At 27.2% G+C, this 24,094-nt stretch overlaps 4 protein-coding genes across 18 annotated transcripts; 2 read left to right on the top strand and 2 right to left on the bottom strand.

The window, feature by feature from the left end:
* Window positions 1–609: 609 nt before the first annotated feature.
* Window positions 610–13,594, top strand: LOC103579322 (protein CBFA2T2). 10 transcript variants are annotated; one of them, XM_014442918.2, is made up of 11 exons: window positions 610–1,117; window positions 1,179–1,378; window positions 1,498–1,638; window positions 2,456–2,569; window positions 7,330–7,647; window positions 9,406–9,884; window positions 9,975–10,121; window positions 10,542–10,683; window positions 10,771–10,828; window positions 12,242–13,187; window positions 13,268–13,594. In XM_014442918.2, exons 1-11 carry the CDS (start codon window positions 975–977, stop codon window positions 13,529–13,531), a joined length of 2,952 nt encoding a protein of 983 aa, XP_014298404.1. In that variant the 5' UTR covers window positions 610–974; the 3' UTR covers window positions 13,532–13,594. The 10 variants fall into 10 exon arrangements, with proteins under 10 accessions (XP_014298404.1, XP_014298403.1, XP_014298402.1 ...); XM_014442917.2 differs by having other exon boundaries at window positions 10,542–10,689; XM_014442916.2 differs by having other exon boundaries at window positions 2,462–2,569; window positions 10,542–10,828.
* A 715-nt stretch (window positions 13,595–14,309) lies between these two features.
* LOC103571981 (myosin-G heavy chain) lies at window positions 14,310–17,748 on the bottom strand. Its single transcript, XM_008550348.3, has 3 exons — window positions 16,019–17,748; window positions 15,011–15,257; window positions 14,310–14,916 (listed from the first exon to the last, which is right to left on the bottom strand). The coding sequence occupies exons 1-3, from the start codon at window positions 17,023–17,025 to the stop codon at window positions 14,599–14,601; spliced, it is 1,572 nt and encodes a 523-aa protein (XP_008548570.3). The 5' UTR covers window positions 17,026–17,748; the 3' UTR covers window positions 14,310–14,598.
* Window positions 17,749–18,728: 980 nt separating this feature from the next.
* LOC103571983 (anaphase-promoting complex subunit 11) lies at window positions 18,729–20,279 on the bottom strand. 3 transcript variants are annotated; one of them, XM_053737551.1, is made up of 4 exons: window positions 19,596–20,181; window positions 19,455–19,538; window positions 19,260–19,379; window positions 18,729–18,894 (listed from the first exon to the last, which is right to left on the bottom strand). In XM_053737551.1, the coding sequence occupies exons 2-4, from the start codon at window positions 19,471–19,473 to the stop codon at window positions 18,779–18,781; spliced, it is 255 nt and encodes an 84-aa protein (XP_053593526.1). In that variant the 5' UTR covers window positions 19,474–19,538; window positions 19,596–20,181; the 3' UTR covers window positions 18,729–18,778. The 3 variants fall into 3 exon arrangements, with proteins under 3 accessions (XP_053593526.1, XP_053593525.1, XP_008548573.1); XM_053737550.1 differs by having other exon boundaries at window positions 19,615–20,181; XM_008550351.3 differs by lacking the exons at window positions 19,455–19,538; window positions 19,596–20,181 and adding an exon at window positions 20,204–20,279.
* A 19-nt stretch (window positions 20,280–20,298) lies between these two features.
* LOC103571982 (stromal membrane-associated protein 1) lies at window positions 20,299–23,553 on the top strand. Of its 4 annotated transcripts, XM_053737548.1 has the most exons (7): window positions 20,299–20,573; window positions 20,856–20,957; window positions 21,321–21,454; window positions 21,678–22,176; window positions 22,309–22,838; window positions 22,899–23,081; window positions 23,177–23,553. In XM_053737548.1, the coding sequence occupies exons 2-7, from the start codon at window positions 20,909–20,911 to the stop codon at window positions 23,276–23,278; spliced, it is 1,497 nt and encodes a 498-aa protein (XP_053593523.1). In that variant the 5' UTR covers window positions 20,299–20,573; window positions 20,856–20,908; the 3' UTR covers window positions 23,279–23,553. The 4 variants fall into 4 exon arrangements, with proteins under 4 accessions (XP_053593523.1, XP_053593522.1, XP_053593521.1 ...); XM_053737547.1 differs by lacking the exon at window positions 20,299–20,573 and having other exon boundaries at window positions 20,663–20,957; window positions 22,312–22,838; XM_053737546.1 differs by lacking the exon at window positions 20,299–20,573 and having other exon boundaries at window positions 20,664–20,957.
* The last annotated feature ends 541 nt before the right edge of the window (window positions 23,554–24,094 follow it).

The following is a 24,094-nucleotide window of genomic DNA, read 5'->3' as shown; positions in this document are numbered from 1 at the left end:
TAATTAACCACATAAAACACTTACAGTAAAAGCTTTGGAAAATTGCACATGAGAAACTAAAAAAAATCTTTTTGTAAATATCCTAAAAATTTTACACTAAAAGACTAACTTATTGAATATAAATAAAATTAATGTAAAGACAATAAATAATGTAAATAAATTATTTACATAAATCCAGTTGACATTTGTTATGTAGAGGTTATGCTTACCTATTTAGAAAGTAAATAAGCATAACATGTTAGAGAGATTATGATACCAATTGTAAAAAATTTATGACAGTTGGTATAACCTCGAACTATTCTAGTAAAAAAAAAAAAAAAAGTCATTTATTTAACTTTGGATGCGAGTTCCAAACTACTTTAATTCATAAAAATTAAAAAATTTTTTGATGTCTGCTACTTTAAGTATCGTAGAAACTAGAGGGAAAAATACATATCTCAAGCTTTCGTTGGGGAGACTACATATCCTATACCTATATGACCTGCTCAGTGCTGCCAGAACGTGCGATATTTTTACCCCCTCCTGAGATGAAATAGTATTGAGTGTAATGGCAGGAGGGGGTAAAAATATCGCACGTTCTGGCAGCACTGCCTGTACCCATTATTTATATTTAAATGAGGTTATGTTTGTTAATAGTACATGATATTTAAGGACAGAGAGCGTTGTTGTGAATTCATAAATTGGAATTTGTATGTATACATATGCCATGAAAAAAAATTAAACTAGTCAAGTAAAAAATTTTTACTATACTAATTTAAGGATAATTAAATAATTGTAGTTAGAGCGTTCACTTTTTATTGTTATTATTATTATTATTATTATTATTATTACTATTATTATTATGTTTCAATCATTCGGAATAAAGTAAGGATAGATGAAATTAATGATTGACATAATTTATTGACGTTACGAATAAAGTGTATGTGTATACGAGTATTAAATTGACAATAACAAACAATACTGAAACAAGTACCATGGCACAAGGAACTCCTGAATCAGATGTTGGAAGCTTCGAGTGCTTTACTAATTACACTGCACCTGAAGTTTTTATTCAAGGACTTGCCGGCCTTGTTGACCAACAAGATGTTGAATCTATGATAAGAGCTCAAAAACAAATGTAATTATTTTTATTTACAATAAATATTAACAATAATAATAATAATTTATTTGTCCAATAGGTTACAGAGATTCGAAAAAACTAATGAAATGCTGACCAATTGTAATCAATTGTCTATTAGTCGTTTAAAATCTGCTGGTGCTGAATTTAAAAAACACACAGCTTTGTTAGCCGAAATGAAAAAAGATTTAGATTACATATTTAAAAAAATTAGAATTGTAAAAAATAAATTAAATCAACAATATCCACAAGCATTTAATGGTAAGTATTGTATTATATTAATATATATATATATATATATATATATATATATATATATATATATATAATATAATATCTCATATTATAATTATAAAAAATATTTTTTTATCATTAAACAGAAGCAGTAAGAAGTAGTTTAGCTGAGGAGGTATTAGTTGAAGATATTAATCAAGGACCGAAGCCATTAGAACCGGAAATTATTACCCCAGTAATTAATATGTCAACAGCAACAGAAAAAGATCAAGACCCCGATTCTGATGGTAATCAACTCGTTCTTAAATCTTAAATATAGTTTTATATTTGTATGCCTGTCTGTCTGTCTGTCTGTCTGAATAAATGTGTGTTTCTGTGTGTATATTTAATTACTTTTTATTATCAATTACTATATTAAATTTAATCTTATAAAACAGAATGTGATATTAATTCTCAAACTTACAATAAATCAATTAAAATTATTATTAACGGCATTTATTACTAGCAAACTCATATTTTTTCAATCAAATTTTAAGCTGTTATTCGTTATTATTTATTATTATTATATTATAATGTAACAATATTCAAATATTATTTTTCCTACAAGTCAGTTTATTCTTTAAATATTCAAAATATAAGTAAAGTAATAAATATATTAAATACAATATAAATGTCAAATTTATTCGATCGCCTGACAAAAGACATACTCTATTTTGTATTAATAACATTAAATCAATAATACTTAAACGAAATTAATATATCAATTAGTATATACTCTATGATCAATATTTTTGTTTTTAATATTCATTTCTAATCAAATTTTATAAATCTAAATAATACATATATCTAAAATTTACTTATATTTCTATAAGACAATAAAATTATTATCGAATAATAAAAAAAAAGTTTATAGATTAAAATTAAATGCCAGTATCTCCATTTGAAGCATGCAATTTTCATCTAATAGTTTTTGTTGAAAGAAAAATTAAAATATACACAATTAATGATGAAATTCCATTAATATTACAAAACATATATATATATATATATATATATATATATATATATATATATATATATATATATATATATATATATATATAGTTCCAGTCGAGGAGTTTCAATTTGCAAAGCTGCGTAAACGACAATTAAAAAGAAAAGACGATAGTTCCTCAACAGATAGCAACAACGATCACAGTAACGCGGACGATTCGTCAGGTACATCGGACACCAATTAATTCATTTGCATAAGAAGATTAACATTATCTTATTTTGTTTATATAGATAAATTAATTTATTTACTGACTATTATGAACAAATTATTATCAAATAAGTGACAACAAATCAATTGTTATTATTATCATCACATCAATGTAATAAACGCGAATAATTATTCTGAAAATTTCCGAATTTATATTTAAAAGATTTAATAATAATTTATAAAATCACATACACACGCTCATGACATAATTTTCATTCATATAAATCCTTGAGGTTGAGGCGAAAAAAAATTACTTTGCTAATCTAAAGCTTCGATTTTAATTTCCTTTTTTTTATGTTTTCATTGTAATAGTAACGTTACATTAGCATTAATACATAGCAAGCTGGTAAATTTAATATTCAAATAATAGTAAAAACAATTATTATTAATATTATTATCATTATTATTATCATAACTAGTTTAATAGCGAAATAAAATATGGTAAATTCGTCAACTTCACCTATATTATGAAGGTGCTATTGGCATGTACCACTCGCTGTTATTGGCATGTCTCTAATATTTCTCTCCCTTGTTCTCTTCCTCATTTTGTTTATCGTACGGCTAATAATATATATATATATATATATATATATATATATATAATTAAATTGCAGTTATCTCTCTCAATTATTGTAATTTGATAAGAATGTCAAAATGATTCAGAATGCTGAAATAACTGACTGTTAACTATTTGAATTAAATTTTATAATAATGTCTAACCACAGGCTATAGAGAAAATATATTATATTTTTTGTTTATTATTTAAATTAGAATCTATTATAAGTAATTAATTTTCTAAATATTAATAATTTATAGATATAAAGTTACCAGTTTTCAAATATCGCAAAATGATTTAGTTTCAGCTGCAGAACTTTCCTTTACGAAAATATATCGAAACACGTCAAAAACACACAAAGCCGTTTACGATATTATATCGTAGTGAGTATTACAATCTATGCACGTATAAACATTTTTTTGTTTTTGTTTTTATTTTTGTTGATGGTATTTTTGTAGTGCAAAAAAAATGTTAATACGTACATTTACTAACTAAATTGAAATAAATAATTCATAAGGACGCTATCATTGAAACATTAATAATTCAACTAAATAAGATTACATTGATATTAATTGAGAAAGTATAAGAATTGACATAAGGAAAAAGGATGAGGTTTTAAAAATTGTGTTGACCAGTATTGAGGAGTATCTATCTATTGGTAGAGTAAAAATAAATTAACTTTTAATTATAAAAGCTCCCAAACTTCAGAAGTGTATAATATATATATAATGTAACCGGTTAGTTATTAATTGTTAATTGTTGTTATTAGTGATGCATAGTAGCATAGAAGTCACAGTAATAGTCTAAAAGTAATAGTGACCAGCGAACGTTATACATATTACATACAGTGGCGCCAGCAGTTTCTCGTCTCTTTACTCTCTTTTATGCTTTGGTGGCTTTGGGCTTTGGCGCGCGCATTCATGCATTTCACGCGCACTTGCTGACAAGCTTTTATGCCACTCGCTTGTGTCTTGTGTACATTACATTAGAAGTAGTATACGCTATACTACATCAGACCTTAAAAAAATTTTGTGTTAAGTGAGTGAGTTGAAAAGACCGGCAATATTTAGCAGTTATTTAGCAATTTAGCAGTTCAGTCAAATACTCCTAGTCTATTTATCGTTCAAGTGTTCTCATTTTTAATTTAATATATTATCCTATTTTTATTAATTTAAATCATGTAAAAACAATATATGATGACAAAGTGATTGTAAATAAAAATTTTCATATTTATTATTTACAGTTTTAGAATGCGGCTTACAACAATTAAAAAATTTATCATAAATATTATTCATTGGCTTGATATAAAACTAAAGTCTATTAGTATACATTAAATAATCAAGATATATAATTTTTATTACATTTTATATCATTCAATCTGAGGTACGATAATTTATAATTATTTTAAATAATTCATAGTTTTTTTTGAGTAATTACAGATATAAAAAGAATTGGAAAAAATTAAGTTTTTCAAAGCTTAGAATAAAACCCTAATTAAACTAAAAAATTTATTTTAACTTTTTTAAAAAAAACTCAGTTTTAATCGTAACAAAGCTCCTAATATAATTTCCAAATAAATAAGAAAAATATTATATATACACAAATAAAAAAAAGTTCTCGACTGAAAGTAAATATTCTTGATTCAAGAAAATTTTTTTGAAAACCTTAATTTTCTGGGGTACAGTAGAAATCTCCTCTGACCTAGACAAATTCTCTTGTCTCAAGAAAATTTTTACTTGGTTCCCGAGAACGTTTGTCTTCCAAAATAATTTCTTGAATCAAGATAACTTTTTTTTCTGTGTAGTTATAATACCTTAATAGTAAGCAGTTTAGTTGTCGATGGAACGGAAAATCGTCAGCTGTATGTTTTTTCACAATATTATTAATTATTATATAGTCGTCTCTCTAAACTTGTGTACCTATATACTTCATTTATTATAACAATATTTATCAATACAGAAGTCTAATATAATCGCCATTTCAGTATAAAGTTATTTGTTCTCTTATTACGTTAATAATAATGTAATTAATTAAATTTCAATCATTATATAATAAATAAAAAATTAAGCGTTTATCATAATCTGCATGTCGATTAACTGTTGTTCAACAAAAGCAAAAAGAGCAGAATTCCTGATTTTGACTTGATTCTATATGATAAGTAAACACACACACACACACACACACACACATAATATGCATAATATATATATAAATCTTTCTGCCTCTCACGCGCGTAATTCTGCTCTACGAAGCCCTCAGGCTTTATTTCCTTTATTTTCATCTTTCATTCTCTCTCTCTCTCTCTCTCTTGACTAGTAAATCCTATCCACCAGACAATTTGTGGTACGTATCTGCATGTTCACTAGTCAGCATGACTCAGTCAGGTGTTGTGGGCAGTTTCCAATGTTCAAAGAGAAGCAAAAGTTCTGTTAGAGACATTCCCCTTAATAACATTACAACAATAGCTCTATTATAAATAACTATAGTAGTTATATTATTATATAGTTATGTAATTTTATAATAGTGCTTGATAGAAAAACTGCTTCATGGCAATAAAGATCGAATTCTAGTATATTAAACACACATAATATATTGTTTTGCTGCAAATTCTATAAATCCATAAATGTTTGTCATTTTTTTTTCTTTTTTCATCTCTATAATTTACTATGAAATTGGTAATTGAAATTATATGTGTATTTGTTTTAACAAATTTAATATAAAATACATAAAAAAAAAATGCCCAAATAGGACCGTGTATCGGAACTGTGCGTGACATTTTTGCAATGTAACCGCGGGAAATGTTAGTAGTAGTTGTCATTGGTATATATATATATATATATATATATATATATATATAGCCGCCGCAACGAGTAGACAGACATATGGGCTGTCTCTCGACAAAACATTCTAATATTGGAAATTTCAGTGATGTCTCTATATACATGTGTTCCGGTACATAAATATATATATATATATATATATACATAATATAATATCAACTAAAAGTATAAGAGCGAAATCAGCAGCACTACATACAAATATAATACTATACTGCTGGTTGATTTTGCATCTTCGATGACCATTATTGTATGTATACACATTTCACGGTATTTTAAATATCAATAGTTTACTTATGGCGTTTCAATACTATTTGGTAGATGTGTTAATTTTTATTTCACACTTGGTTTTAGAGTGTAAACATATAATATATATATTACAAGCTGTCACTTTTGTCTCTCGCTCTTTTTTTTTCATCCGCTGTCTTTTATTTATACCTAAAGAGATTTTATTAAATTTCTAACAATTGTTAAATTTTAATGTCGCCAAAAATAAAAAGTTGTCAATCATCAATGTATCGATATATATATATATATATATATATATATATATATATATATATATATATATACAATTATTAATTTTTTAACACAACCACTGTTGCAGTAAAAATAATTTAAAAAAAAAAATAGTATTATTACGCGTCTAGAAATATCAATTTAACCTTTAGTTATTCTTTCGAAAAGTAATAACGTAATAACATAAATAACTTTAAAGAAAGAAAAAATGTGAAAAAAAAAAATAAAATCAGTCGTTTGACAAGATTTGACATCAAATTAACAACTTTTTGAATTTTTTTCATATTTAACTATATACTCTACTTGAGAGGTAAAATAAATTACATTCGATAGATGAGTTATTAAAAAAAACTAAAATCAAACCGAAAAAAGTAATGTGTTTATACATATCTCTTCGGATTTATTTACGATTACTCCTATAAATATATGCCAATAATTATTAGATTATAAATTGACATAAAAATAAAATAAAATTAACAATAAAATTTTAATACTAAACTTTAATTTACTATACATATATTGGTACAAAACAGTTAAAATATAAAAGAGAAAAATACAATTTAATTTAGAAAAATTTAAACATATAGTATATTTATTTCAATAAAAAATTTTAAATAACTTTTAATTTTATTATCATATATAAAATTATTAAAGAATTGTATATCTTATTTTTTTCTTTTATTTATATTAATATTTATATTGATTATTCTATACAATTTTTTTTATCTCTACTAATCCGATATAAATACGCACACTATACTAATAATTTAAATATTTTTAAAATTAAAATATATGTTTGGTACAGATTTTACAATGAAAGCAGAGGGATCAACTACTCCAATCGTTGTTTCGCATAAAGTCAAAATAAAAGAAGAAGTAAAAGAATGTGAGTCACAGGAATTATCCCTATCATTTGAGAAAGATCTACCATTGACTGTTACGACTACTGCTATTAACGAAAGTATAATCACAGCATCTGTTACAACTAGCACAATCCAAACTAGTACTATTACAATCAATAATTCATCTAATTCCTCAAAAAAACCAACGACTATTGATAACACTAACTCTGTTGTTAGTTTAATTGCCAAGGAATCCTTGTCAAGTGATCTTAAATGTAAAGGTAAATTTTTTCGATAATTAAATTACATAGATACTCTAATAATTATGTATTATTATAATAAATATATAAAAAGTAAAAATAAAAAAAAAAAGCGCTAAATGATAACAATGTCATTAATAAATCAGCAATAGATTTAAATATATATATACCCCGTATAGGGGTTGAATAGGTATAAATGAATAGTTTGAGTGAAATTCACTTGTTAGTAGTATATAGTATTATTGCGCATGGTGGTACCCGTATTCAGGCAAATATTAAATGTTGGCTTAAATTGTGCGCATTTTGAGTTGTAAGAGCCCGCAGCTATATTCAAAAGTTCTCAGTTTTTACAATTGTATACATAAAATATATTTATTTATATATGTGTGTCTTGATTATTATCGTTATTATTTTTGATTAAATTAAAACGATCGATATTTATAGATTAAAAAAAAAAAAAAAAAAATTGCTAATGGGAAATAGGATGGTGTACACAGCAACCATAAGCAAGCAATAAGGACACAGGCGTCAGGCAGTCGGTTAAACTTAGTTTGCTTGTGCTTACTATACGTATGTTAGCCATCCGCGTGACTGCCTGGTCCAAACGCGATAAGGCACGTCCAACACTTGCACCAGAATTCTGCTTAATACTGATATCATATCCTTTTCATGAGCTACTTGCTCCTAATTTCTGTCGTTTTCCTAAAATATGCGTTAATAAACTAGCCTGTAGATAATAAAGCCTTTTATTCTAATTTTTCTTAACTTATTCTTCTTTTTCTTCTTCATCATTTTAGTCTCATTTTTACTTTGACTTTCATTTTATCCTTCATCTTCTTATTTGTGTGTGTGTGTGTGTGTGTGTGTGTGTGTGTGTGTGTGTGTGTGTGTGTGTGTGTGTGTGTGTGTGTGTGTGTGTGTGTGTGTGTGTGTGTGTGTGTGTGTGTGTGTGTGTGTGTGTGTGTGTGTGTGTGTGTGTGTGTGTGTGTGTGTGTGTGTGTGTGTGTGTGTGTGTGTGTGTGTGTGTGTGTGTGTGTGTGTGTGTGTGTGTGTGTGTGTGTGTGTGTGTGTGTGTGTGTGTGTGTGTGTGTGTGTGTGTTTGTGTGTTAGTGTTTTTCATTTAAACAAAAACCCTTATAGATTGATATGAAAACTGATGCAAAAATTTATTTAAAAAATTTAGTGGGCTCAATATATAAAATCTTATGGTCGATTTTGCAAAGGGTGGCATACTAGAATTGGTTACAGTAGGAGTTTTGGGTGTAATGGCGGGAGGCTGGCTGGGAGGTTGGCTGGGAGGGAGGAAGGAAGGAATTGCGATCAAAGCCATCTGTTGCATTGTCCTGGCAATTAGGAGGCGACAGCTGAGTCCTACCGTACTTACACTTCCTCCAGCTCCAGTGATTCTCAGTGCTCGTGGAGCACGTGCAACTTATCGATCCTATCTTTGTTTTTCTCTAAAGCTCACATAATAACAATAAAATGTAGCTCTCACAAATTAGATAGATACTTTTGGCATCCTTGAAAAATAAAAAGTGTCTTAGACGTGTGTATTATTGTTCCTATTTATCTTATACACATATATAACAATTACATTTGAGAGTATTATTTCAAAATTAAGAGTTATATATAATATATATAGCAATAGCTAAAGAAAGAAAGACCTGATTATTTTTAACAAAAATTACTAATTTGCAACTAAATTATACTGAAATCATCAACAGTTGTAACAAATATATATATTCTATTTTGAGAACGACAAAAAGGTTTTGGTTACAGAGGTATTATATCTTGTAAATCGCTCGCAAGAAAATGTCAGTGAAGAAAAATCACATGACCGAGAAGATAATATATCATCGTCTCCGACTAATTGCAGTTTACTCAAACAAAAGTTATCACATCATCAGCAACAAAAATCCTCCTTGGTTGAAATCAATAATGGACAAAAATCTTTATCCTTGTCGACGGAAAACCAAAGTCCTAAAGCAATATCTATCAAAATCGAAGACCAAGTCGAAGATCCATCTGCTATGACAGGGGGTGCAGATAAAATCCAAGAAAATTTAACAATAACCGAAAATAATAAATGTGACTTGAGCTCATCTAATGCCAAAAATAATAATGGACCCAGATGCATTGCAAACATTTTTACAGGGCATACTAAATTTAGAAGACTTCTGGGTACTCTTGTACAATTTGCAAATAATATATCCAATGATACTGGTGATACTGTTCGAACTCTTATATTTGGGCTTTTGGTAATTTTATACTATATTATATTTAATTACTTAATTAGTAATTACATTCTTTAATATACCACCTGAGTATTTTTTTTTATGTTTTTATAGAGTGGTGGATTAGCTGTAGAAGAGTTTCATACGTCTCTACAAGAAGTAACTAATTTTCCTCTTAGAGATTTTGTTTTACCGTATCTAAAGCACACACTTCCTTTACTTCGCCGAAATATTACTGCGGCTGCTAGGTTCAATAATCAAGTAATTAATATTTTTTTAGTTACATAAGTATATATTAGATAGATAATTAAATTAAATACTGATTTTATTTATTACAACTACTCTAAAAAAAGAACATAATCAATAGTCAGCTGTACTAAAGAGTTTTGTTATTATGGCACAAAAAAATATTAAATATATAAATGTATATAGATTTAGATACTGAAATTTTAAAATATTATTATGATCAAGAATATAAAAATTTCAATTTTTGGATATACAATTTATTAATATACCAATATTATTATATAATATATATAAATTTTTATTGTTAAATATTTAATAAATTAAAAATTTGCTGACTTATTAATTATTATTATTATTATTATTATTATTATTATTATTATTATTATTATTATTATTATTATTATTATTATTATTATTATTATTATTAATTTACAGACATGTGCGCAATATTTGCGTTGTAATGAGTCAGCTATACTGGAGACTATCAGTCTTACCGTACCGTCTGGAGAAATAGTTCAACTATTTGGTGATTACAATAACAGCAGCAGTAGCAGTAGCAGCAGCAACAACAGCAGCGGTAGTTGTAATTACGGAATACGTTCTACGTGTATGACTAATTCAAATTTAAACTCATTTCTACAGTCTTCAAATTCTTTTTCAACAGTATCACTTCACCATTACAATACTGGAAGAGCAGTGAAACGACGAGCTTCTGATACTCTGTTCGTAATTTATAAATAATAATCACAATCAAAAATATTCAATTCAACACACACTATTCACTAACTCCTAAAAATAATATTAAATAATTAACTACACATATTTATAATTGGTATCCGTAATTGACTGATCTTCATGCACGTTAAATCATTTATTTGAACTTAAACATATAATATAGAACAACTATTCTATGTTTAAAGTTTGCATACTTGCGGTGCTGCGGTTACACAATATATATTGAAACCCACAAAATTTTACCACGTTGCTTTAACAAAATATTTATATCATCCATAAACTTTATTTATTTAATTAATTAATTAATATATATGATAATCCTCGATATATAGATAATCCTTATATAATATTATAAATGGGAAAGTTTGTAAATTTGTCCGTCAATCACGCTTTAACGACTAAAAGGATTTCAATAAAATTTGGCATAGAAGTACATTTTGTCATATATATATATATGACAAAAATATTATTTACCTTCTCACCACTGTATCTCTGGAATTATAAGGCTTTTATACGGACTTGAAATTCATTGAGAACGTTTATTATGTCATGTCGGTATTCCCAACTAAATGGCTATAATAAAATCGCCTCCGAAAGGGGTATGCGGATGGGACTAAAAAAAATATTTTTTTTAGTCCCATCGCTATAATTGTGGTGTTATTATTTCTAATTGCATTGTGCGTCATTAGTTCTTTATAGCTTATTACGATTGTATTAATACGATTGCAGAGTAAGTCCATAGAACAAAGCTATAGTTATAGAAATAATTTTAATCATGAAAAAAAAATTAATCACTTCTTTAATTTACGCCCAGCGAAGCGGGTGGTGAACGGCTAGTAATATTTATAATTATGATATAGTCGATAACTTTAATTAAAAGCCATATATAACCTAGACATGCTGATGATATAGATCTTTTGATCGATTGTCAATGTCAAGTGTCAAAAACACGTAAACTCATCAGGTTTACTTGCTGCTGTACTAACACGTAACACGTAATCGCGGTCAGGATTGATATTCCAGTAGGTTTAAACGGGGTGCTTATGTACATATACAAATTGTATATATATATATATATATATATATATATATATATATATATAGTAGAGGATTTAGATGAGACGCATAGAAGGGAGGGTGATAAAGCGCGACCAAACGCGCGCGACAAAACGTACTAGTATAATATAATATAGTGAGAATTGCTCACAGCCAATGCCAGGCTATACTACACCGTCCTCTCGATATGTTCTGGTGTTGACGTTTCAATATATCACTGTACATACACCTTTCCGTCCTTACATACTTATCCCGAGGGATAGACATCTAACAGCGTCCAACCATTCACTATTTTTTTTGTTTTTCCCAATTCACAATTTATTATTTTATGTATGTTTGCGTAGGTATTATGAAAATGGTGTTGAAGATCCTGTAATTTATGGTAAACGGCCAGTTAATTCATGGAATCATTCTCAACATCAACAACAACAACAACAACAACAATTACCTGATTCTTATTGTTTATATCATTCGTCTTCTGGTAATACTGTTCAAAATAATTTACAAACATCTGGATACGGAAACAATCTCTTACCACCAAATCTTATTCAAATCAATCAATCGCCGTCATTTAGTTCATACCATCGATCACAACAACAACAACAACAACAATTAAATTACATGACAGCAAGTGCACAAAATATCTCAAGTCTTGACGATGAATGGAAAAATATTCATGTAATGCTCAATTGCATCTTAGGTATGGTAGACAAAACAAAACGTGCTCTGGTGATTTTACAAAAACGTGGTTCATCTAGTCCATGTGGTGGTAGTAGTAGTAGTAGTAGTAGTAGTACCACTACTCCAACAGTAACTAACGTTTCTCAACTTATTTCTTCTACTCAGAATCTAAGTAGTAACAATAGTAATCATAATTGTTTAAATGGATCACAAGTAGAGACATCCGGAGATCGTGATGGTAATCTTAAACGACTTTCTGGAGAAATAATTGCTCAAACAATAAGAGCTACTCAAGATCGTGTCACTGCGGAAGTTAAAAGGCATGCTGAAGAAGCTGTCCAAGAAGTAAAACGTGTTGCTATGGCTGAAGTACAACGTGCAGTAGCAGCAGCAGTCACTGAATCACAAGTCAACGAAAGACTTGGGACTAATCAACAACATTTTGATAGCTCGGTTTTACCTTTAAAAAATTATGGAAATATCAGACAAGGATCATTTTTCCGTCTAAATAGTCATTTAATTAATCAAAATATAGGCACAACTGTTAATTCAAATTTATCCAGAGAGAACGATAAAGAAGCTATTTATCATCTTTCTAATTCCACATCTGTAAGTATAATTAATAATAATAATAATAATAATAATAATAATAATAATAATAATAAATATAATTTTTACTTATACTATAGAGTTGTTGGAATTGTGGAAGATCAGCTATGGAAACTTGTGGTGGATGTGGAATTGCAAGATACTGCAGTTCTTTTTGCCAACATCGTGATTGGGAAATAGGTGGACATCACGTAACCTGTCGTCACACAAGTCCGCCAACTAGTGAATCACGTCGTTCATCTTCACGTAGTCCACCAAGAGTTGTTACTTTGACTCAAAATGATGTTATCGGCGTTCCTAATAATGGTGCTAATTTATCTAATAATATTACTCAAGCAAAATGATGTTAAGAAATCTGAGAAAAAAACCCAACAATTTTTTTTTTCTTTTAATTAATTTAATTGAAAAATTAATATATTATGCAAAATTATTATTTAATAATTAAATAATAACAAAGTTTTCTTGGTATTCATCAATGTATTAATATTTAGATATTTTTTAAAATGATAGTCATTATTATATATATTACATTACTCTATTTCTTAATTACATATCATTGTATAAAGCGCGCGCGCGAATATTCGATTGCGATTATAACTGATACTTTAATACAAGATTTAAATTTAAATATCTCAGTAAAAATAAATAAAATCTTAAGATTTTATTTATATTATAATGTAATGTTATGATATAAATGATGACAAAAAATTTTTGAGAAATAGTAGAATAACTTTTTACATTTGCATATAACAAAATTATTTACATTATGTATCGATATAAATATTTATTATCTATAAAATCACTTGAAAATATTATTATATTATTAATTGATCGGTTTTCTCTTATTATTTATGTTTTTATTATTTCATACAGAATTTTATTAATTTCTTTACTTGAAGCAATCACACATTTTCCTACTATGGCCTTGCACGTATATCTTCATTCTAGTCAATTGATATAATAAACAAGTGATATTTATGGACTTTGTTTTATTATTACGTAAATATTTATCAATAAACTATTTAGGTTTAGCCATAAACAATGTATAGTTGACGAAATAGCTAATACACTCAAATATTTAATTATTAATGATAAAAAAAAAAAAAAAAAAAAATAATAATAATAATAATAATAATAATAATAATAATAATAATAATAATAATAATAATAATAATAATAATAGCTTGTTAATAAATTTTGCTCAATTATATATTTAAAACAATAAAAATAAAAATGACATCCATTTCTTTACAGTAATTTATATTTTAAAAATGTTGAATATAAAATTCACATCAAAAATATATTTATCGACATATAACATTAACTGTTTATCATATATTACATACCGAGAATTAAGAATTGAATTTAGAAAAATTGTAAAAACAATAATATTTAAAATAATAATTTATCATTAAACCGCTCCGTATTCTTCGCTGGAAGGCGATTCATCGCTACCGAGTGGTCGCAAAGGTCTCGGTGGTCTGGGTGGTCGATGATGGTGATGAGATGAATAATGATGATGATGATGATGATGATGATGGAGAGACGCTGGTCTACGTGAAGGTACATGTATATGATTTCCATAACCATCATCACCTTCCTCACTGCTAGGAGATGGTGAAGGGACTCTTTCATCGTGTTCCTGAACTAGTTGTCGAAATTCTTGAATTGATTCATTGAGTGACCATAACTGGGATAGTAATGAAAGATCTAATTGTCGCAGTCCAAACTATAATCAATAAACATGATGATAATAATAATAATAATAATAATAATAATAATAATAATAATAACACTGAAACATTTTTAACGTTAATTATTACCATTTCTTTTCTGAGAATCGCCAGCTGTGAATCCAAAGTGGTGAGTTGTCGTCCAGGTGAAGGTGAAGGCCTGGAATTCGATGACTGTATTGTTTTTCCTACTTTTGATGTTTTACTTGAAGATCTCAGAGGCGGTGGAGGCGGTTCATTTGTTTCTCTAAATTCTTCATTAAGATATAATCCACTTAGGCTTCGAGGCAAAGGAGGTAATCCTTGAAGGGAAGACATTGCTATTTGATCACATATACTGTAACAAATTAAAATTTTTTATCTGTTATTTAATATTATAAATCAATAAAATTAAAAAAAATAATATATATACACTCATGCCAAAAATAAAAGAAACAAAAAAATTTTTGAAATGTTTTTAGTGATTTTTGCAAGGCTGTAACATGGTGAAAAATAATCGTATCGAGATTAAAAAAAAAAAAACACATTTTATAGCTTGAAATCTCTAGTAGTTTCGGTGCATTTTAATTATAAATTTCTTAGAGCTAAGACTATTGCGTAAAGATGAGAAATATCGAAAGACAAAGATTTTCAAAATTTTTTTTGTTTTTCCAAAGAGTCCATGGGCCGTGGAAAATTTTTTCAGCTAAACCAATGCATAGGTCGGCTAGCAAATTTATTCAGCTTCAAACGAAAAATAATCCTTTTGGTTTCGATAATCGATATTTCAGGTACTAATGATCTCACAGTAAATTGAAGGATGGTGTTAAAAACTTAAATAAATTCCCTACAGGACCCTTTCATCGTTTTTTGTAAAATAATTTTTTTTTTACTTTTCTTCCATTTTTGCGTTGGTTCCTCAATAAAAGTAAGGAGAAGAGAAAAAAAAAAATTTCCAAAAAATGTAAAAAAAAAAAAAAAAAAAAAAAAATCGTACACAAAAACCAAGTTTCAATTTCATTTACTTTGTCTTTTTTTGACATTTTTTGAAAATTCTTTTGTTCCTTTAATTTATGGCAAGAGTATATATGTATATAACACCAATATACAAACAAGTACCTGGTAAAGTTACTTTCAGGTCTTGTCTTACTAGAATTATTAAATAAAAAATGATGATGGGTCGGACAAGTTAAAATTCCATTGTTAATTGAATTATCATCTGCAGGTAGAGTTATTTTAGTAGATGAATAACGAATCCCTGCTTCTAACCAATCTTTATGATGAATATTATTTTTATCTTCTTCGCTGTTAACGGATTTTATATCGTCACTTGCTTTTTCAATTACAACAATCGTAGTGCCATCATCACTTGAAACAGTCGAGGCACTGGATGTCAATAAATTTTCTATACAATGTTTATTTTTTGAAAATTGTGATTTCACGTCATTTTCAGTTGAAACGACAACCTTTGTTAATGATGTTGTTGTTGCTGTTGTTTTTATGAGAGAATCAGGTAACGTCGTAAGTTGATTAGAAATCGTTCCAGAAAATATCGTGCGCGCATTCTCTCTGCCAGTTAACTCGGTGTATAAATTACTATTTTCAAATTTATTCATTGCAATAGGTGAAATACTACTTCGAGTTATTGTACTCACACCTATTAATTCGCACTCTTGATTATTTGATATTATTATATTTTCATAATTATTATTATTATTATTATTATTATTATTATTATTGTTGTTGTTGTTATTACTGCTGTGGTTTTGATTATTGGTAGATACATTTGAATCTTGATTGTTTAGATTATTTAAATTAATGTCATTTGTATTTAAAAAAGTTTCCTTTATTAATTTACTGTTTGATTGATGAGATTTTTCTTGGTTAGCTTCTTTTATAGAATCGTGAACAATATTAAGATTTTTTTCAACAGGCTTAATGTCGTTATTTGAAGAATAATCCGATTGCTGCCAGGGTCTTACGTTAGTTGGAGGCGGTGGAGCCTGACGCGTAGGAAAAGTTAATCTAGCAGATGATCTCTTGAGGGCCTCTGCAACAACTTGTCTGCTTGGCCTCGGAGGTACTGGAGGTGCATGTGGTCGCTGCTGCATTGATGCAAGTTTCATACTTGTAGCAATACTCAGTTACACCTTTTTCTTATTATCAATAATATTGTAATTAGAATTATTATTTTATTATCTGTTTTTTTTTATCTCTTTCAATTGATTTATTAATCATTTTAAATTACACCGTAATTAAAATTTGATATTTACAATCTTTCATACTGTACATTATCACATAAAAGATTTATTAAAATTTGTTTTTTAATAATAATAATTATTATTATTTTTATTAGCTTAAAAAAAAAATGACCATTCTTTTGTCTTTATTATTTTAATAATTATCTTCATTTTTTTCACTGTTTTCTATCCTCTTTTTTTATAGGCATACACTTACTTGTTTTTTTCTTTTATATCCCTCCTACGTAATCTTACTAGAGTTAAAATCTCAATGTATAATCACTAAGATTAAATAAATTTAATATAAAACTTTACAGTATTTTTTTATTTAAAAAGATAAATGTGGTGATTATTTAAAATATTATTAATTACGTTAGGATTTTTAAAATAACTGATGAGACAAGTTTATTGTATTTGTATGTACGATAGTTTTATGTTAAAAACATTTTTGTATTATTATTTAAAGCACACAATGTTCTATAATTTGTAAAATTTTATGAGGTAATTTATATAACAATATTAAAATTTTTTTTCGTTTTATTTTTTATTGTTATATTACACGTTAACGGTGAATCGACATCAACAGCAGCAGCAGCAGTAGACTGAATTTACAATCTCTGATTCTCTTACAAATATCTTTTGCACGTCTAAACTACTCACGTGACTCTCTTTTTCTTTTTCTTTCTCTTTTCTATAACAAATCAAGAGTAGTGTATATATATATTTTCAGTATATAATATATATAAATATATATCTCAGTATAGCCACGACGCTATCGACAATTACGAAAGGGTTTATCAGGTAAATCAATTCTTAACTAAATTTAACTTATAATACAGAGTACAACGAGTACTCTCACTCACTCACTCACTCTCTCACTCATTTGGTTGATTTTTTGTACTCTAAACGTAGTAGTAGTAGTAGTAGTAGTAGTAGTAGTAGTACTGATACTAGTATGTTGTTGTTGTTGTTGTTTTTGTTGTTGTTGTGCTGGATACAATACAATTTGTTGTGTTGAGAATAATGACGATGATGAGAGAGTCAAAAGTGTGGGTGATAACAATGACGATAGACTGTAGGATGTGGTATTATAATATGTATAGCGAGGAATTAGCTAGCTAACGTAGTATCGCGTGAGAGAGTAACCTGTGGTATGGTCGTCGACCAACGACCAACCGCGTGACCGGGAAGACAGAAAAAAGCATAAGAAAAAATATGGTAGAAGATGTGGTGGGGAGAATCATGAGATATTCACTATACTATAATATATAATAGAGAGAGGGTTCCACATTCTCCCTTTTCATAAATATATATATATATATATATATATATATATATATATATATATATATATATATATATATATATATAACCTTTATTCATATTTTACCTTTGAATATATTTAACTCTTGTTTCTTATTCTCACAATTTTATAATAACATGTTGTACTGTTCACTTAAATATAATAAATAATTTCCAAATCAACTTGTTGTTGTTGATGCATATAATATATATTGAAATAATAATATTAACGTCTATTATTTTTATTTTATTTTTTTTCTAAATTGAATTAAATAGATTATCTTACCTGTTTAAAATATTGTTGATGTTAAAATATAATAATAATTATTGTGTTTATTTATTCTTTGAATTTCCATTCCTGGCGGCACATTGGACATAAGCTGCTGGTTTGTTGGGAGTGTAACCACTTCATGATACAGTGAATGTGAAAACAATGCGAGCACTGTCCCCATACTATGTGTTAAAAAAATTTATTTGTACTATTAACATAATCAATATTATACATTGAATAAAAAATAAAAATCAGAAACTAGACATGTTATAATAATAATAATAGAAGCTATTCTCGTGTAAGCAAGTAAAGTTATACAATGATGATGCCGATTCATAAACGTGTGGGAGAAGTTGACTCATCAACGATCGATATTTTATGCTTATAAATTTACTTTGCGCAAGTCCAGTAATTTCATTTTAATTTTTGTATAAACTGTACGAATAACTTATATTCAAATTTACTTATGACGATGTAGAAAAAAAAGAATTTTAATAACTAATTATTAATATTTTTTAAAATTAATGTTGATTATTATTATATTTACCTAATGGACAATCATCACCAGGAGTTTTACAATCTGGACAACTTGCATCAAATGGCATTCGACAAATTCCACAATTATCATCATTAGCAATCCATCTCCAAGTAGAAACACCAGTCCAGCCTAAAATAAAAATTAATTATATTATTGTATATATAGAAATAAAAATAATAAAATAAAATAAAAAAATTAACTTACTTTTAATAGTAACTTTCATATTTGTTATTTTTAGTATTATAAGTATTAAAATTTATTTTATATAAAAACAAAACTAAAACGATACTGATAAAATAAAGGTTAAAATTTTGACAATTCAAAAAACTTAAATTATGATCATACATTTAATTTCACTGCTTACACTTGATTGAAGAAAAAAATATTATCCTTTGTTATTTATTAATTAATGTACTTGAATCATAATTTATTATTTATAAAACATAATCTTTTTTTTTTTTTTTTTTTTTTTTTTTTTTTACCGATGAAACAGAAAGTACAATTATACTGGTATTATTTAGTACGCCGATATTCGTCTTCTTGTTATATAGTCAAGTTATCTCTCTCTCTTTTTTTTTATTTTTCAGTTTTTGTTTATTGTTTTATCGTTTCATAACAAATGTTAACAACAGTACAAACATACATACTTAACAACAACAATAACAAATAACTAGTAAAGTAACATTGGCGTTCTAGCAGCGTGGCGGTGATAAGAAATAAAAAAAAGTACGCGGAAAACACATATAAGTATATGTAAATGGCGGTTTAATTTTAAAAAAAATTATGTGTACAATAGCTACACGACTAAATGTTTTGATTTATAATTGGGGGAAAAAAAAAATATTAAACTTTTTTATTTACTTTACTGTAAGTAAATGAGAACTCGGTTTACTTTTTTTGTTTTTAATTTTTTATCATCAGTATTATGAGAATAATAAAAAAAAAATACTCACACACAAACAACACAAAACACAAGACGCACAAGGCAGAGACAAGAACAATTAGTGACATCTTGAGTTTAATAAATATAATCCATATCTATTTGCATCGGTCACATTAAACTTAAAAAAATAAATAACAAAATAAGGGTTTATAGTAAATAATAATACAATAATCTGTCGCAGGCAGTCTGTTGGTTGGGTGTGCTGTTGTTTAAAATTTTATTAATGTGTGTATGTGTGCTTCTACTGGATCAGTTTTGTTTAGAACTTACCAGCTTACATCCATACATACATACATACATATGTACGTGCTTACGCGTATGTAGATGACACACAACACACTGCAACACACACACAAGCAATAGTATAGTGTTAGTGTATAGTAAGTATAGACAGTATAGTAAGCAGTTAGCAGTAGCGTCAGCGTCTTTTATCACAGTGACAGCAGACTGTAGCAGACTGGCTGGATTGGGTTTGGGTTTGGGTTTGCTGTTGGCTGTTGGCTGTTGGCTAGAAAAAAAAAATTTCTGTGTTCGTGATATCTTGTTTCGTGGTGCATATATTTACCTATAATATATCACCAGATTTAATTTTTTTACTTAATTATTTAAAAAAACTTGAATATAATTTATAATTTTATCTGTTAAAATGACGTCTCGATTAGAAAAGGAACGAACTAAACAAATTCAAGATAAATGTCAGGATCTTCTTACACAAATGCTTCGTGACGAAGACAATAAGTATTGTGTAGATTGTGATGCTAAAGGTTTGTGTATGACAACTTAATGTGTAAGCTATATCTACATATATACTCTAACTACTATAAAAAAAATAGACATTAATTGTAATAAAATATTAATATATTTATTAATTCTAACTTTTATAATTAAATATTTATAATCGATAAGTATTTATTGATTTTTCAATGACCTACTTTTATTAAGACAATACAAATAGATATATATATATATATATATATATATATATATATATATATATATATATAGGGTTAGAATTGTATTTTTTTTTATATGGACATAAATTTCGAATAAACGTAATAAATATATTGTAGAATTAAACGTATACATAATAATCATATTGATAAGAAAATTTTATTTATTTATTTAAGGGCCAAGATGGGCCAGTTGGAATCTTGGAATATTTCTTTGTATCAGATGTGCTGGTATACACCGAAATCTTGGAGTCCATATTAGCAAAGTTAAATCAGTCAATTTGGATACTTGGACACCGGAACAAGTTGTAGTAAATATTTATAAATAAAAATAATAATTTTATATATTATTATTATTACTAATAGTTTCAATGCAGTAGTAATGTTGAATAATCAACCACATTAAACTCACGACAATTATATTTATTTAGTTTATAATTTGAATTAATTTTTATACATATTAAAATATAATAATAATAATAATAATAATAATAATAATAATAATAATAATAATAATAATAATTCATTTTATAGAGTCTTCAACAAATGGGAAATTCTCGTGCACGTGCTGTATATGAAGCTAATTTACCAGATACCTTTCGACGTCCTCAAACTGATTGTAGTCTTGAGAGTTTTATTCGAGCTAAATATGAGCATAAAAAATATATTGCACGTGAATGGGTACCACCGACAATGCCAAAAGTTAATTGGGACAAAGAATTAGATGAAGAAGCTGAAAAACAACGAAGACGAAAAAAATCATCAATTAAAACTAATGCTGATCAAAACCCATTGCCATTAGTTAAAAAACCGGAAATTATGCCGCAATTGCCAAAGCCCGGTAGCTCAGTCAGTCCAAAACCTCCTTCAAAGACACCATCTAATAGCACACCAACTCTTGATTTATTAGGACTCGATAGTCTATCTGCTAAAACAACAAATAATTCAAATAATTCTGGTGATGACATATTCTCTTCCTTTTTGTCTGCAACACCTGTCACATCTTCATTAAAAACCGATAGTATTGATAATGGTAATAGTAATAATAATAGTAATATTAGTAGTAGTAGTAGTAGTAGTAGTAGTAGTAGTAGTAGTAGTAGTAGTAGTAGTAGTAGTAGTAATATTAATAATAATAATAATAATAATAGTAATAGTTATTCAGCAGAAAATACTTTGAGTAATAATGAAGCAAGTAAAGCTGATGAAGAAAGTTTTTTCAATCAACCAGCTCCAACACAAGAAGAAAAAAGTAAAATGACCAAGGACAGTATTCTTGCTCTCTATGGTACTCAGCAAACTCCACAACAGCAACAACAACCTGTTTATGGTCTTTCTAGTGGAATTTACACCCAACAAACGCCTGGAATACAACAATTTTCTCAATCACTCTCAGGTGTTGGAGTATTTGGTCAACAAAATAATTTGGTTGGTCAACAACAACCATTGCAACAACAAATACAGCAGCAGCAGCAGCAGCAACAGCATCAAAACTTAGTAATGACTCCTTTGATACAACATAGCGTCATTCCTCCACAACACGGTATTGCAATCACTAATCATCACATTAATTTAGCAACAAATCCCATAGGGCTCGTAGCAGCCACTAATCAATTGGGAGGCGGATTACAAATGGCTCCAATTAATCAAATAGCTAATTTATCAAATCCAACGATGCTTATGCAAACACAAATGGTATTTATTAAATTAAATTTAATAGTTTATTATTATTTTAATTAATTTTTTTTGTAACAGGGTGACAGTAATGGTGTGCCTGTTATTAATAAACAGATGGTTCAAATGGGACCAGCTAATATTATAAGTAATAATGGATGGAGTAATATGTTAACAACGCAAAATATTCAGCCATCACCAGGAAGTAACCCATTCTTTAATTTATCCAACCAAACTTCTACAAATAGTACTTTTCCATCACAGGTAATTTTTTTTTTTCCTAACTTTTTTAATTATAATTACAATAAGAACAATAAATAAATTTTTATAAAATATATATATATATATATATATTACAGTTGTCTCAGCAGATGTCTCAAATGTCCTTGGGTGGATTGGTAGGGAAATCAGCACCTGCTACACTCCCTGGTCAAACTCTCTCAACCAACTTGTGGCAGTAACGATATATGTATTTAGATTTGGCTTGTTAATTGATCCAATGTTATAAAATTGTATTAAAGAAAGAAAAAGAAAAAAAAACGTTCATACATTTTATTAAACTTGATGTATAATTTTGATTAAAGAATAATAAATTTTAGTTGCATGTTAATATTTTAATATGCGATAAATACAAAATTTTAAATATTTAGCAATGTCAACAAAATATCTTTCTGTATTTATTTAAAATTTTGGCGAATGCAGAATTAATGCAAAATTATAATAGATAAAAATTATCCCACCAAAAAGCTTTATTAATTTTTATTTAAATTTAATAATCAATTTTTTTGTTTAAATGATCTAAATATATGTAAAATAATGAATGTCATTTCAGATACATTTAACAAAAAAAAAAATATATATATATATATATATATATATATATATATATATATATATATATATATATATATATACACATATATTTATACATAATTATTAATTATTATCTGAGTGAATAGTAAACAAAAGGAAAAATAAATAACCCTCATCACTGCTATGAATAAAAGGGTATTCCGCTATAATTGATAATGTAAATATTTAATGCGATTATAGCAGATAAATATTTAAATAATATTTTATTACGAGCGTGAATTATGTGTTAAAATTAATCCGTCTTATTGGACGTGACTATCTCAGACAATGATGATATACAAAAAAAATTTATTTATAAATCCTTGTTGCTTTTTTTTTTACCCATTGAATTGATGGATGTCTTTTAAATTTGAAATAAAAAATGTATTAAATTGTCAAATATTTTATTTAATGATCTTAATTAG

This window comes from Microplitis demolitor, chromosome 3 (assembly GCF_026212275.2).
Source record: "Microplitis demolitor isolate Queensland-Clemson2020A chromosome 3, iyMicDemo2.1a, whole genome shotgun sequence".
Taxonomy (NCBI): Eukaryota; Metazoa; Arthropoda; class Insecta; order Hymenoptera; family Braconidae; genus Microplitis; species Microplitis demolitor.
This window is presented reverse-complemented; position numbering and strand designations above follow the sequence as displayed.

Excerpts from the sequence above, each read along its gene's own strand:
- LOC103571983 (XM_008550351.3), bottom strand. The coding sequence starts at position 20,261 with ATGTCACTAATTGTTCTTGTCTCTGCCTTGTGCGTCTTGTGTTTTGTG. Across the intron at positions 19,380-20,203 it reads GTGTTTTGTGTTGTTTGTGT|GCTGGACTGGTGTTTCTACT; the intron begins GTGAGTATTTTT and ends TTTTTATTTTAG. Across the intron at positions 18,895-19,259 it reads TGGTGATGATTGTCCATTAG|TATGGGGACAGTGCTCGCAT; the intron begins GTAAATATAATA and ends TTTAACACATAG.
- LOC103579322 (XM_014442913.2), top strand. The coding sequence starts at position 975 with ATGGCACAAGGAACTCCTGAATCAGATGTTGGAAGCTTCGAGTGCTTT. Across the intron at positions 1,118-1,178 it reads ATAAGAGCTCAAAAACAAAT|GTTACAGAGATTCGAAAAAA; the intron begins GTAATTATTTTT and ends TTTGTCCAATAG. Across the intron at positions 7,648-9,405 it reads AAGTGATCTTAAATGTAAAG|AGGTATTATATCTTGTAAAT; the intron begins GTAAATTTTTTC and ends TTTTGGTTACAG.
- LOC103571982 (XM_053737546.1), top strand. The coding sequence starts at position 20,840 with ATGACGTCTCGATTAGAAAAGGAACGAACTAAACAAATTCAAGATAAA. Across the intron at positions 20,958-21,320 it reads TGTAGATTGTGATGCTAAAG|GGCCAAGATGGGCCAGTTGG; the intron begins GTTTGTGTATGA and ends TATTTATTTAAG. Across the intron at positions 22,177-22,308 it reads AACCGATAGTATTGATAATG|CAGAAAATACTTTGAGTAAT; the intron begins GTAATAGTAATA and ends ATAGTTATTCAG.
- LOC103571981 (XM_008550348.3), bottom strand. The coding sequence starts at position 17,025 with ATGAAACTTGCATCAATGCAGCAGCGACCACATGCACCTCCAGTACCT. Across the intron at positions 15,258-16,018 it reads CCTGAAAGTAACTTTACCAG|TATATGTGATCAAATAGCAA; the intron begins GTACTTGTTTGT and ends AATTTGTTACAG. Across the intron at positions 14,917-15,010 it reads CGATTCTCAGAAAAGAAATG|TTTGGACTGCGACAATTAGA; the intron begins GTAATAATTAAC and ends TATTGATTATAG.